At 37.1% G+C, this 11,060-nt stretch overlaps 2 protein-coding genes across 2 annotated transcripts; both read right to left on the bottom strand.

The window, feature by feature from the left end:
- Window positions 1–1,630: 1,630 nt before the first annotated feature.
- LOC131014240 (ABC transporter I family member 19) lies at window positions 1,631–4,927 on the bottom strand. Its single transcript, XM_057942142.1, has 6 exons — window positions 4,556–4,927; window positions 4,233–4,393; window positions 3,560–3,611; window positions 3,102–3,238; window positions 2,637–2,723; window positions 1,631–2,182 (listed from the first exon to the last, which is right to left on the bottom strand). The coding sequence occupies exons 1-6, from the start codon at window positions 4,692–4,694 to the stop codon at window positions 1,895–1,897; spliced, it is 864 nt and encodes a 287-aa protein (XP_057798125.1). The 5' UTR covers window positions 4,695–4,927; the 3' UTR covers window positions 1,631–1,894.
- Window positions 4,928–5,580: 653 nt separating this feature from the next.
- On the bottom strand, window positions 5,581–8,369 carry LOC131014239 (uncharacterized protein At1g03900). The gene is made up of 3 exons (XM_057942141.1): window positions 7,599–8,369; window positions 6,711–6,986; window positions 5,581–5,910 (listed from the first exon to the last, which is right to left on the bottom strand). Exons 1-3 carry the CDS (start codon window positions 8,100–8,102, stop codon window positions 5,842–5,844), a joined length of 849 nt encoding a protein of 282 aa, XP_057798124.1. The 5' UTR covers window positions 8,103–8,369; the 3' UTR covers window positions 5,581–5,841.
- Between the last annotated feature and the right edge of the window lie 2,691 nt (window positions 8,370–11,060).

The raw sequence follows: 11,060 nt of genomic DNA, 5'->3' as shown, positions 1-11,060 counted from the left end.
ACAATATTTTCTTATACACAAAAGTTAAGCATTATAAGTGTACGTGAGTGGGTATAATGGTAAAATAATTAATATTTAAAGGTATTGACTTAGTGATAGAGTGATTAAGATCTAAAAATTTTTATATTCGAAATCAATCATGACATGGTTTTTATTTCCTTTTCTCTCTCTATCCTTATTCACCTTACATTATTATTTATATCTCTATTGCTCTCTCTTTCTCCTACACAATTTATCTCTCTTCTCGTTTGATAAAAATAACAAAATAAAATATCATATTTGTGTGTTGAATTAATTTATCAAACATAACATAAAAATATTTTAATTAAAATTTTTAATTAAAAAATACTCCGTATGATGCACTTTATCAACAAATGTCTAGACTATAAAAATATTTATTAATTTTTTTATATATATAAAATGATAATCAAATAGCAAAGAATAATCTCAAATTTGAGATAGAGTAGATAACATTTTTGTACTATAGAAATTTTAAAAATTTCACCAAAATTTCCTATTAATGTTTACATACAAATTTTTTAGTATTTTTTTTAATTTTATATTAATTTTATTTCAATTCCTATTTTTGTTTGATATCAATTTTTTCATTATTTTTTTTATGTTCTAAACGTCATCAAATTTGATTCATGAAAAAATAATCAATATGTATCTTAAATTTAATATAGTATGAAATCATCAAAAATGAATTTAAAAAGAATAAGTTATGAAAAATATAAAATATTTTATTTTCTATCTCTTCATTAAAAATTTACAACTTTTTATTTATGATTGTGTATGAAAATATTTATTAAGTTGCATAATACTATATAATAATATGCATAATGCAAATTTTCATTATTGAACAATTTTTGAATTTATTTAATAATTATAATTATCATTACACTTTGTATAAATTGAAAATTTATATTTTTATTACAATTTTTTATTTAAATTTATCGTTTAATTTTGATTTCCGTCGTACATTGCACGAATAGGCGTATACTAGTAAATTGGATATGTTCCATTTCTTTTTTTGATAAATTAATAGTATTAAATAAAAAAAATTAAAAGTCGTCGGACCACAGGATTCAGAGACTCGAATCCAATATGTTCCATTTCTTGGTAACAAGGAAAACCTGTAACCGCTATTAAAAGTGTGCACTGGATAAACTCCCCTTTTATGCAAATCCCAAACCAGGCAAGAGAAATAAAATGCACTATAGAGTTGCCGTAGACGGCGAAATATGATCATCCATAACAAGATGTGTTTGGCAAGAAACAGTGACATTTTTGGCAATCAGTCCCACTCTCCACCTACAATTTCTGGTATATTCACAAACTTCTTTCACAATAAAGCACAAATATAATTACACTCTACAAGTGGTGGTGTTGCGAGGGTTTTTCCCAAATAAATCAAGAAAAGAAAACCTGAAATCAATAAAGGTCTGATATATGTTCAAGAACATCATAATGATCAAAAGCAAATAAATGAGCACAGAATCTTGAAAATCATAGATAGATACGTCTATCTACAAGATTCTCCCTGGTTTGAAAGTAATCAGTTTTAGAAGCCTAGCAAATGTGTCTGCAGAAGTTTAAGGGCCCACAGTTTGCATCAGCTAACACAATCTTGATAATCAAATATGATATTTTCCATAAATTCAAATAAAATAGTTACAAATATGATGAAACAATGCTTGTATTACAGAAATTCTGAAGCAATTACCTGCTATGACATAAAAGACAGCAGAATATAAGGTATAAAAGAAGAGTCGCTACGTGGTTATTGGATGCCTCTGAAAGAGCAAGAGTTTCTCATTAAATAAATATTTGAGGTCGTTTGATTTGCTATTTCTGGATGATAAATTCAAATTTCCCCTGAAATGGATGCAGATCAGCGGTAATATGCCATATGTCTTGAAGACTTAAAAGGAGAAGCATCAAATGGAGAAGATTTTTTAAGAGGGGATGGAGAGTTTATTGGCTTCTTCTTCTCAATCTTTGTTTCAGACCGTAGCCATGACTCAACAACTGAGAGCAAATTCGGGTTATGCTTCAGTTCATTGAGCTCGGCCATCTTCTCCGACTTCTTCAACGTACCATCTTGAACATAAACAAGATTGGTTGCCCATGTCTCGAGTCCATCAAAAATATGAGTTGCATAAACAATTGTTGCTCCTCTCTGCAATTAGACATCAAGGATGCATTTGGTTTGATGGATGATATATATAAGATTGATAAAATTGGAGGAAGATTAAATAATCCACCTAACTTTTGCGTGATAAATAATCATCCAATAAGATTATTAGAGTGCGGGCCGAATTATCCATCACGGGCCGAATCATACAAACCAGACACTTGGTTAAGTTGAATTATTTTATCAATCATGCCTTATCACTCAAACCAGACGCCTCCCAAATGAATAAATTATATGTCATCCCTTAACTATTTTGTATGAGAGAAGAAGGTATTGTGTCACCTTTCTTCCAAGAAAGAACACATATTATGCAATACCAACAAACCATAGTCGCATAAGACTTGGCAGCTAAAATACGGTGATGTGCTCTCGCAGTAGATGAAGCAGCTTATGTAACTAAATTCATTGTATGAACGAAGAAAAAATTAACATGGCATACCTTCTCACACTCTTCCTTGAAAAATTCCAGCAAATCCATCCTAGCCACAACGTCTAGATCGACAGTGACCTCATCTAGCAAAAGTACCTGAATCCCCAAATTTGTTAGAAAAATGGCTTATGAACAAGACTATTGCAAATACAGATCGATAAACAAGATGTTACATGCTCAAGATTGATCAGTCGTAAGCTGAAGCCTCGTCAGTCCCACCATCCCAAAAAACTCACCAATATACGCATACCAACTAAAAGAAACAAATTCCTAAAATGCCAGATATTAATGAATGGCAAGTGTATATAGCTATGAAAAATGAACGAGAACAATAATGTGGCCAAGAAATCCATCTGAGTATGACAATCATGACTGATAAGTGGAAAGAGTTTCCAAATACGGCAGCACATAACAGAAACCGTAACAAATACACAGCTTGTTATTGCCATCATAAGGTCCCTGTGCAAAGTTTACCTTGTAAGGATGAAGAAGACCCATGCAAATTTGCACCCGACGTCGTTGGCCATCAGATACCTTGTGCATCCGCCACTGAAGATTAATATCCAAAAGTTCGATCAGCATATCCCGTCTAACAGGGTCAACACCTTCAACTGGATTAAAGACACACAAAAAAAGAAGAAAAGAGAAGAAGAAAAGAGAAGAAGAAAGAGATTAACAACTCCTTAATTTTCCACCAGATTAAAAATTAACAAGGCAAGTTAATTCCCATCATGTGGAAAAGCAATATAAACTATCTTCTTGCATAAATAAAATGGTGAGAACTTTACATCCACACAAAGAAACCAAAATGTGGTATAAAGACACTCTAAACTCAAAACATGAAGTACCAATTATCCATGAACACAATAGCGGCAGGCTGTGATATAAAAAATTGTCACAAATAATACACAAAATATAGGCAATCCACATACCTCCAAATATCATATGTTCAGCTGAGAAGTCGCCTTGAAGCGGTAGGTCCCCCTAATATCAAGCACAACGGGCAACATAAACTCAGACTACCATCCAAACATTGAACACTAAAAATGCAACTATCAGAAGACACTTCTACCGTTATGTCAAAAGGCAATAATGAACTTATCACAGCAATCAATTAACCATAAAACTCATTTAGATTCTACAATCCCGCAGCTGATTATGAGAATACTAAAGCAACAAACTTTTAATGCAAGTCCAGAACGAGTAAGAATATTCACAGGAAATCACAATCATAATACAGTCAATTTCTTCAATGGGATTACACGATCCTAGAACACGAAGCAGTATTTCTACCGTCATGGGCGGATCACCAGCACCCCCAACCAATTTATTTTCTTCACAAGAACACCTTTGTTTAGTTATTTTAAATAATATTTTAGCACCCCTAGTCCTGGAAATGTTTTATTGTAGCTCCCCCAAACAATTTTTCTGTGTCAGACCCTGTATATCTACTGTAGATTTGCAAAATATAAACGCGAGTGTGCGTGGTTGTGTGATAATAAATCGAGGGTATAATTCTAGTATAGTGCAGCAAGTGTAGCATGAAAAAAATCAGGGTTACAACTTACAATACATATTAAAGAGTTTAAGGAAAGTTGAACTCACAGCAGAGCTGACAGTCTTGCTCCAAGATTCTCCCAAATAGGCCAAATCACCGTTGCAAACGAGACTGGTGTCGTGAAATGCGGAGCAATTCAGCACTCTCACCACATCCCGGTCGCCCACCATATGCTTCCCCGCCAGTATCCGCAGCAGAGTCGTCTTACCTGATCAATCAAAATCCAAATTTCAAAGATCAAACAAGCATCCACACATCAACGAGGCAATGCTAAAAAATCATTAACTCACAACTCGATACTTCCTCAGCTCGCAAAATCACGATTAAAAACAATAGCCCGCGAAAAAAGGGGGGTGAAAAAGGCGCGCACCGGATCCATTGGCGCCGACGAGGAGGCAGCGCGATCCCGGCGATACGTTGAGATTGAAATCGAAGAAGATAGGGGAAGTGGCGTCGTAGGAGAATTGCATGCCGGTGACCTGTATGCTGTGGGATCCTTCTCCCTCCATAGCTAGAATTAGATTGGGGTTTAGTGAGGTGGCAACGGTGGAGTGGGTTTATAAAGGGTGCGGTAGCGGCGATGGAGTTGGCGGGTGTAATGGTGCCACGGGGTTTGAATCAAGCTGTATGGATGGAGAGGCGCTAATTCCACCTAACTTCATTCATTTTACCAACCAAATACACAATTCATTATTTTTTGTTCATTTGCCACTTTAACAAATCATTATAACTCAACTTAACAATTCTATAGTTTTAGATTTGAATCCCGCCAGAAAAATTATAGGTCAGATTTGTTTTCTATTTATTTTATTTTATTATTTTTCTTACCCATACAAAGTTGTACACATTTGGAAAAACGAAATATCAATTGACAATAGTAATAAGCACTTTTATCATATTTCATTGAAGATTATTTTATTAATTTTGCAGCACAAATGGGATGTCAATCGAGTCAGCCCACCAAATTTCGGGTCAGCCCTTTCGAATTTCGGGTTAATTGGGTGCGGGCCAATCGGACTGAGGATTTTGGATTGAAGGGTTGTATAATTGAGTTAAATTTAGGTTGTATACGTGGAAAAGAGAGAACTGATTTTTTTTTATTAAAATATTGAATTGTTAATAAACATAATCCAACGTAGACCTTTTTTTTTTTTATGTTTCAAGTATTTTCAGTGAGGCAGTTACATTACATGACACATAGAGCAGTTCCAGTGAGTTAGTCAAACCGTTAGAAATTAGTAAACGTATCAAATGCATTACGAGCATTAATGCAATTGCTTTCTTTATAGATGCATGAAAGTTGTGCTGAATTTGATCATATTAACCCATATATTAATTAATTATTAAAGGCGTTAATTCGTCGAATAGAAATAAATCTATTCTGCCGACACCAGCTTTTTCCTTTCTCAACACACTTTTTGCAGAAAAACTTCACGATTTGTTCCTTACAGTTTACATATAGTACAATGTAAATTGTAGAGATCCAATGTGAAAATTATAAAATAAAACGTACATAAAGATACACATTTTATATTTGAAGATGGTGGATGCGAATAATTAAACAAATATTAGGACATCTCTCTCTCTCTCCCCCACATTTTGCCATTTCCCGTTTCGATACTTTCTCTCATTTTGTTACAAAGTCACCAAAAATCTTCAAAATGCTGCCCAGCCAGCTGCAGAGGTTTGAGGAGACCCTGATCCACCACTCGATGGAAGGCTCTTCTGCAGATTCAAACAAGTCACAAGTGAAATAAAATGCAGTATCACCCCAACATCGATCTATATACGACTCGTATCTTCTTGAAACTAAATCAAAGAAAAAGTAACTACTTATAAGCCAATGGAGAATGATGAACTTGGACAGAATTGTTTCATTTCACACTGCAGAGAGTTCTGAACTCCTCTCACCCCTCAGTCGACCAACCCAAGGTTCGATCAACACAGTGATGAGTCGATGTTATACTTTCATGAAAACCAAAGAAAATCTATGGGTGAGATGAGAGGATAACCTATGGAAAAGAAGTTATATCAATGCACTGCATATGTAAGAAGTAGTGAATTGGACACCTAATCACTTGCCACTCTTACTAAGTCCTAGACCTCTCTCCCTCTCTAACAGATTCTCGTTTGTTACTCATGCTGCTGATTTAGTCTGGTATAGACTAGCAAAAAATCAACAGAATCAACTAGCTACAGATTCACAATGCCGAGCTTTCTGTTACTGATTAAGAATCCTATCTATAGTTTTTAGAGGATTCTTAATCATGTATCTTACTCTATTGGTATATAATGCACAAAACTTATCAAGAATGTATAAAAGAAATAATAGAATATATAGAAATAATGCTATCCATCTGCATGTTAAATTGTTTTGCAAACGAAATTAAGCCATCAAACAAGCTAAGATTGGAAATTGATAACTTGAACCATGAAATGATTAAAAAGAAAACAATATCAAAGCTCAGAAGATGATAATTAAGAATCAACTATAGCTTAGACGAGTTGCAAAAGATAACGCATACCTCAAGTTGAGAAAGATCGGAAAGAGCATCACTAGAGCGCCTTGAATTTTCTTGGGCTACATTCAGAGCACTACCATGACCACCACTCAACCTAGCAGCAACAGGATCATTTGGTGGAGGAGGCAGAGGCGACCTAATTTTAACTGCACCAGCAGGTGGGGGAGCAAGACCTAGAGCTTTAGGTTTTGCAACTGCACTTGACAATCCTGCGGTCGAAAGCATGCCTGCTCCACTTGATGGTTTATTTTTCACATTTATTCGAATTGTCTCCCCTTCCTATCACAATAAGATGTAAATTAGCATTTGTATAGTGGGACCAAGACGAACTACTCAAGAATTGCAAAACAAGAAGAAAAAACAGCAGCATACTAGAAAAAGACATAATTTCAAGACATAAGCAAATATGTCCTTTTACTAGAATACAAATAAAGGACTGCAATTCGAAGCCCATTGATCATGGTAAGATTAGACAAAGAAAAGTTTAAAAACAAATTGAACCATCAATAAATTTTGTACAATTATAACTTGATTGGTATGTTAACTAGCCAAAAGAAGCATAGACAAAAGTCAACAAACTCCAAATGTAAGTTAAGGAACTCATTAATATCATAAACGTTCCCATAACTTCTAGGGTTTAACAATTCAAAAACTATCAAAAATTCAATTCTTTATGCGAAAGCATTTGGCCGAGAATATCATCAGAGTCCTATAATCATCGACAAGCAAATGATCTAAAATGGCAACAACAAATAATTTTAGGGAAACGACACAGCACATTTCACGATCAATCAAGAACCACATTATTATTCAACGACGTGATTAAAGCCCAAAACCTAAAAAATTAACTTCAAAATTAAAAATTTGGAAGCAGAAAGCTAAGGAAACCACCTTCAGCCTATGATTGACAGCCGGATGTATATCAATTTGACCCTCATCCCCAACCTCGGCGCCGCCGGTGCCGGCGCCGGCCTCCTTCTCCCCGTCCCTCTTGACGTACTTCTCATGATCCGATAACGCCACATTGAAATCAAACGCCTCATTCCTCTCACTGAAGCCCAACCCTATGAAGGCGTGCTTCCCGCATCCGTCCTCGATCCTGAGCACGAAGTAGCGCGAGGAGTCGAGGACGGGCTCGACGGCGGCGTCCCGCTGGCCGGGATTGACGAAGCAGGCGGCGAAGAGGTCGCCGGAATTGGGGTCCTCGAGGCGGATCTCGCAGCGGGTGTGACAGGAGACGACGCGGAGGCGGCCGGACCAGATCTTGTCGGACTGGAGCCACTCGCCGCACTTGTAGCCGCCGCTGGTGGGGCGGGGAGGGATCTTGTAGACGGCGACTTCGCGGACGACGAGGAGGGTGTGCTCGAAGGTCTCCTGGTCGTCTTCGTGCGACATCGTTTTGGAGGTGGTGTCAGAATTGGGGTTGGTTGCTTTGAGATGCAGGATTTGTGTTGTTGAAGGTGAAGTGGAGGTGGAGACGTGAGTTTAAAGCGTGCGCTGCCCAACACTGAAATAGAGATGTCAACTGTATTAAATTGGAGATGCTATTGCTGCACATCGGCTCCGCCGTTTCGGCCCAAAATATAATCGTGTGTGTGTGTGTTGCCATTTGCGACACACGGGTTAATTTCTTTTCTTTTTTTGGAGCGGACTTTTAATTTCTAAGATTAAATATTATTATTATTATTAAAGTGTTAAGTATGAAAATAAATTTAATTTGAAAGGGTAAAATTAGAATTAGAAAAATTGCATGATCCATTATTGAATATGTTGACCCACTTCAAACCAAAAAAAATTGCCGTGATTTTTAATTTCTTATTTTGTGTCTTATTTCTCTTTCTTTTTTATTTATGATATTTTGATTATTATATTATGTAATTAGATTTATTTAATGTATAATTTTATACTAGATTAAAAAGGTAACTCTCAGTTTCAAATTGATTTCAAATCAATTTTCAAATTGATTTGAATGACAATTTTGAAAATATGTATAATATGAAGGTTATTAATTAAATTGCTATTTTATTAAAAAAATGTTAAATAACCCTTGAAAGCACAGAGACGCAGATTAAGGGTCGAGCCTCATTAAAACCTCTTTACAGAAAATCCAAAGGAAAAAACTGTAAAAAGGAAAAAAGAGTACTCGCTAAATAAACGACCAAAAAAGATAGGAGAGCGGAGAGAGGCTACTTCATGAACTCCGGCCTGACCATCGCTCCTAAGTAGCCCCGGCTCTCGCATACCAGAGAACCAAACCAAAGCATAATCGAGAAACCAAAGAAAAACATGAAGAACTCTCCCGACATGAGTCGCACGCCAAATGTTTGTGAGTACCCACCCACGAATATAAAAAACGCGGGTATGTAGCCTACTCAACACCGAATGAGCAGACCGATGAGCTCCCTCAATTCGTGGAGCAACCAACGGAGTCCGACCTCCTAGGTCCCAACTCGGAGCGCACCTAGAGACACTCCAAACCATCACTATAAATCCACCCAACGTGCCATACCACAAAGGAGTACCAATTCGTGTAGAACTGGTATGAGACAAGGCTGAATCTACAAAAGACCCACGAAATAGCATCACCGTGGCAACCTGCACTCCAGGCGCTCGAACAAATGACGCAAAAAGAAATCCAAACACTCCATAAACCTACGATTGGAGCAGCTCGAGCAAGCCTATATAGGTACACCGAGTCATCTCACATCTCCCGCAAAGAGCAAAACCAGACCACATCCGAGAGAAACGCAATACCCCAAACTCCCGTAAGAAACAAAGACCCACCAAGAATCTCAACATACACCACAAGCTGGAAGACACCAATAGCAAATCAGAATATTCTCCTAATTTCTTAATGCGAATATTATTATGACTAGCCATATCCATAACAACCGCAGACTTGATATCTTCTATAGCATATGGCTACCATCCGGCCTCGCGAATGTTGCTAGCCATGATATCGGCAGGTCGATTTCCTTATCTGAAAATATGTGAGACTTGGATTCGGAAGCCGCAGAGAAGTAAAAGAGTGTTCTTCCACATAGCGATGAACCACCAGGAAACGTTGCAAGCTCGCGGTTCCAGTAGACGTACAACATAACTCAAGTCGGCTTCCAACCAAAGGTGGCGCCAGCCACACGCATGCGCAATAGAAATCGCCGTGATAACCATAAGAAGCTTAACTTCGAAAGCAAATCCCATGTCTCCTTTAACATGAAAACACCCTCTGACACATCTCCATTTGTTTCGAAAAACATCACCCGCGGCGATAGTACCAGGAGCACCGGTGGTAGAGCCATCAGTGTTAACCTTAATCCAGTGAGAAGCTGAGGGCCACCAGTGCACATGTATAAAATCTGACGGGTGAGCAGCTTGTGAACTAACTCAAATATTTCTAGTGATGACATAGTCATTTCCAAGAATTGGTGATATTGTTGAGCTTATGAAAATTGTTTTCCATGTCTTTAAAAGCCACGCGAACAAACTTAAGAACACCATGAGCTTGAAAAGCGACGTTTTCAAACATCGCCAGATTACGATAATGCCAAAGAACCCAAAGTAAGTTTATAATTCCATCTTTCCAAAAATTCCGAATTTGAAAACTGAAATCTTGCCCCCAAGACAAAACCAGGAACATGTGAATATCTAAGTACTCCCTCCGTCCCTAAAATAACTTCCTCTTTTTCCATTTTGGGACGTCCCCCAAATAACTTCCTCTTTCTTTCTTTCCATTTTTGGAAACCTACCCCACCACTAATAATACTTTATTTATTCTTACTTTTCACTTTTCACTTTTCACCACTCCCAATATTAATTATAACACTTTTCACAACTTCCAATAATAATTAAATCACTTTTTCTCCATTATCAATACACTTTACAACTTTTTATTAAAACCCGTGCCGTCCCCAAAGAGGAAGCCATTTCAGGGACGGAGGGAGTAATTCAAAAAATGCCCATATCCAAACCAATCCAGGAGCGTGGTCCAAATGAGAACCACAACCGAAAATTGCCAAAATATGTAGTTGAGAGACTCCGCTTCTCGCATGCAGAGACAACAATAATTCGTAGTGATCATGCCTTGTCTAATAAGGATCTCCAAGGTAGGAATGCGATGATGAAGAATGCGCCAACAATCCAGAGATCGTCTTGTGGGAATAAACTTTTCCCAGAGCCATAATCCCCAACTAACTTTGGGAAAGCGGGAACAATGGTTCGAAAAAGCCAAGGCCGCAGAAACTTCTCCCAATAAGAGAAGGCTTTCAAAAACGGGTGTCAGAGTCGTTGCCAATAGGCAAAAGCAAAATGTCACACACCGAACTAAATTTTTTTTAATTAAATAATTTTAGTTAA

Source organism: Salvia miltiorrhiza, chromosome 3 (assembly GCF_028751815.1).
Source record: "Salvia miltiorrhiza cultivar Shanhuang (shh) chromosome 3, IMPLAD_Smil_shh, whole genome shotgun sequence".
Classification (NCBI taxonomy): Eukaryota; Viridiplantae; Streptophyta; class Magnoliopsida; order Lamiales; family Lamiaceae; genus Salvia; species Salvia miltiorrhiza.
This window is presented reverse-complemented; position numbering and strand designations above follow the sequence as displayed.

What these genes read in the sequence shown, in the direction of transcription:
- LOC131014239 (XM_057942141.1), bottom strand. Translation starts at nt 8,102, where the DNA reads ATGTCGCACGAAGACGACCAGGAGACCTTCGAGCACACCCTCCTCGTC. An exon ending in CTGTCAATCATAGGCTGAAG is followed by an intron (nt 6,987 to 7,598) that starts GTGGTTTCCTTA and finishes TTATTGTGATAG; the next exon opens with GAAGGGGAGACAATTCGAAT. An exon ending in CCGATCTTTCTCAACTTGAG is followed by an intron (nt 5,911 to 6,710) that starts GTATGCGTTATC and finishes TTGAATCTGCAG; the next exon opens with AAGAGCCTTCCATCGAGTGG.
- LOC131014240 (XM_057942142.1), bottom strand. Translation starts at nt 4,694, where the DNA reads ATGGAGGGAGAAGGATCCCACAGCATACAGGTCACCGGCATGCAATTC. An exon ending in CGTCGGCGCCAATGGATCCG is followed by an intron (nt 4,394 to 4,555) that starts GTGCGCGCCTTT and finishes TTGATTGATCAG; the next exon opens with GTAAGACGACTCTGCTGCGG. An exon ending in GCAAGACTGTCAGCTCTGCT is followed by an intron (nt 3,612 to 4,232) that starts GTGAGTTCAACT and finishes GCTTGATATTAG; the next exon opens with GGGGACCTACCGCTTCAAGG.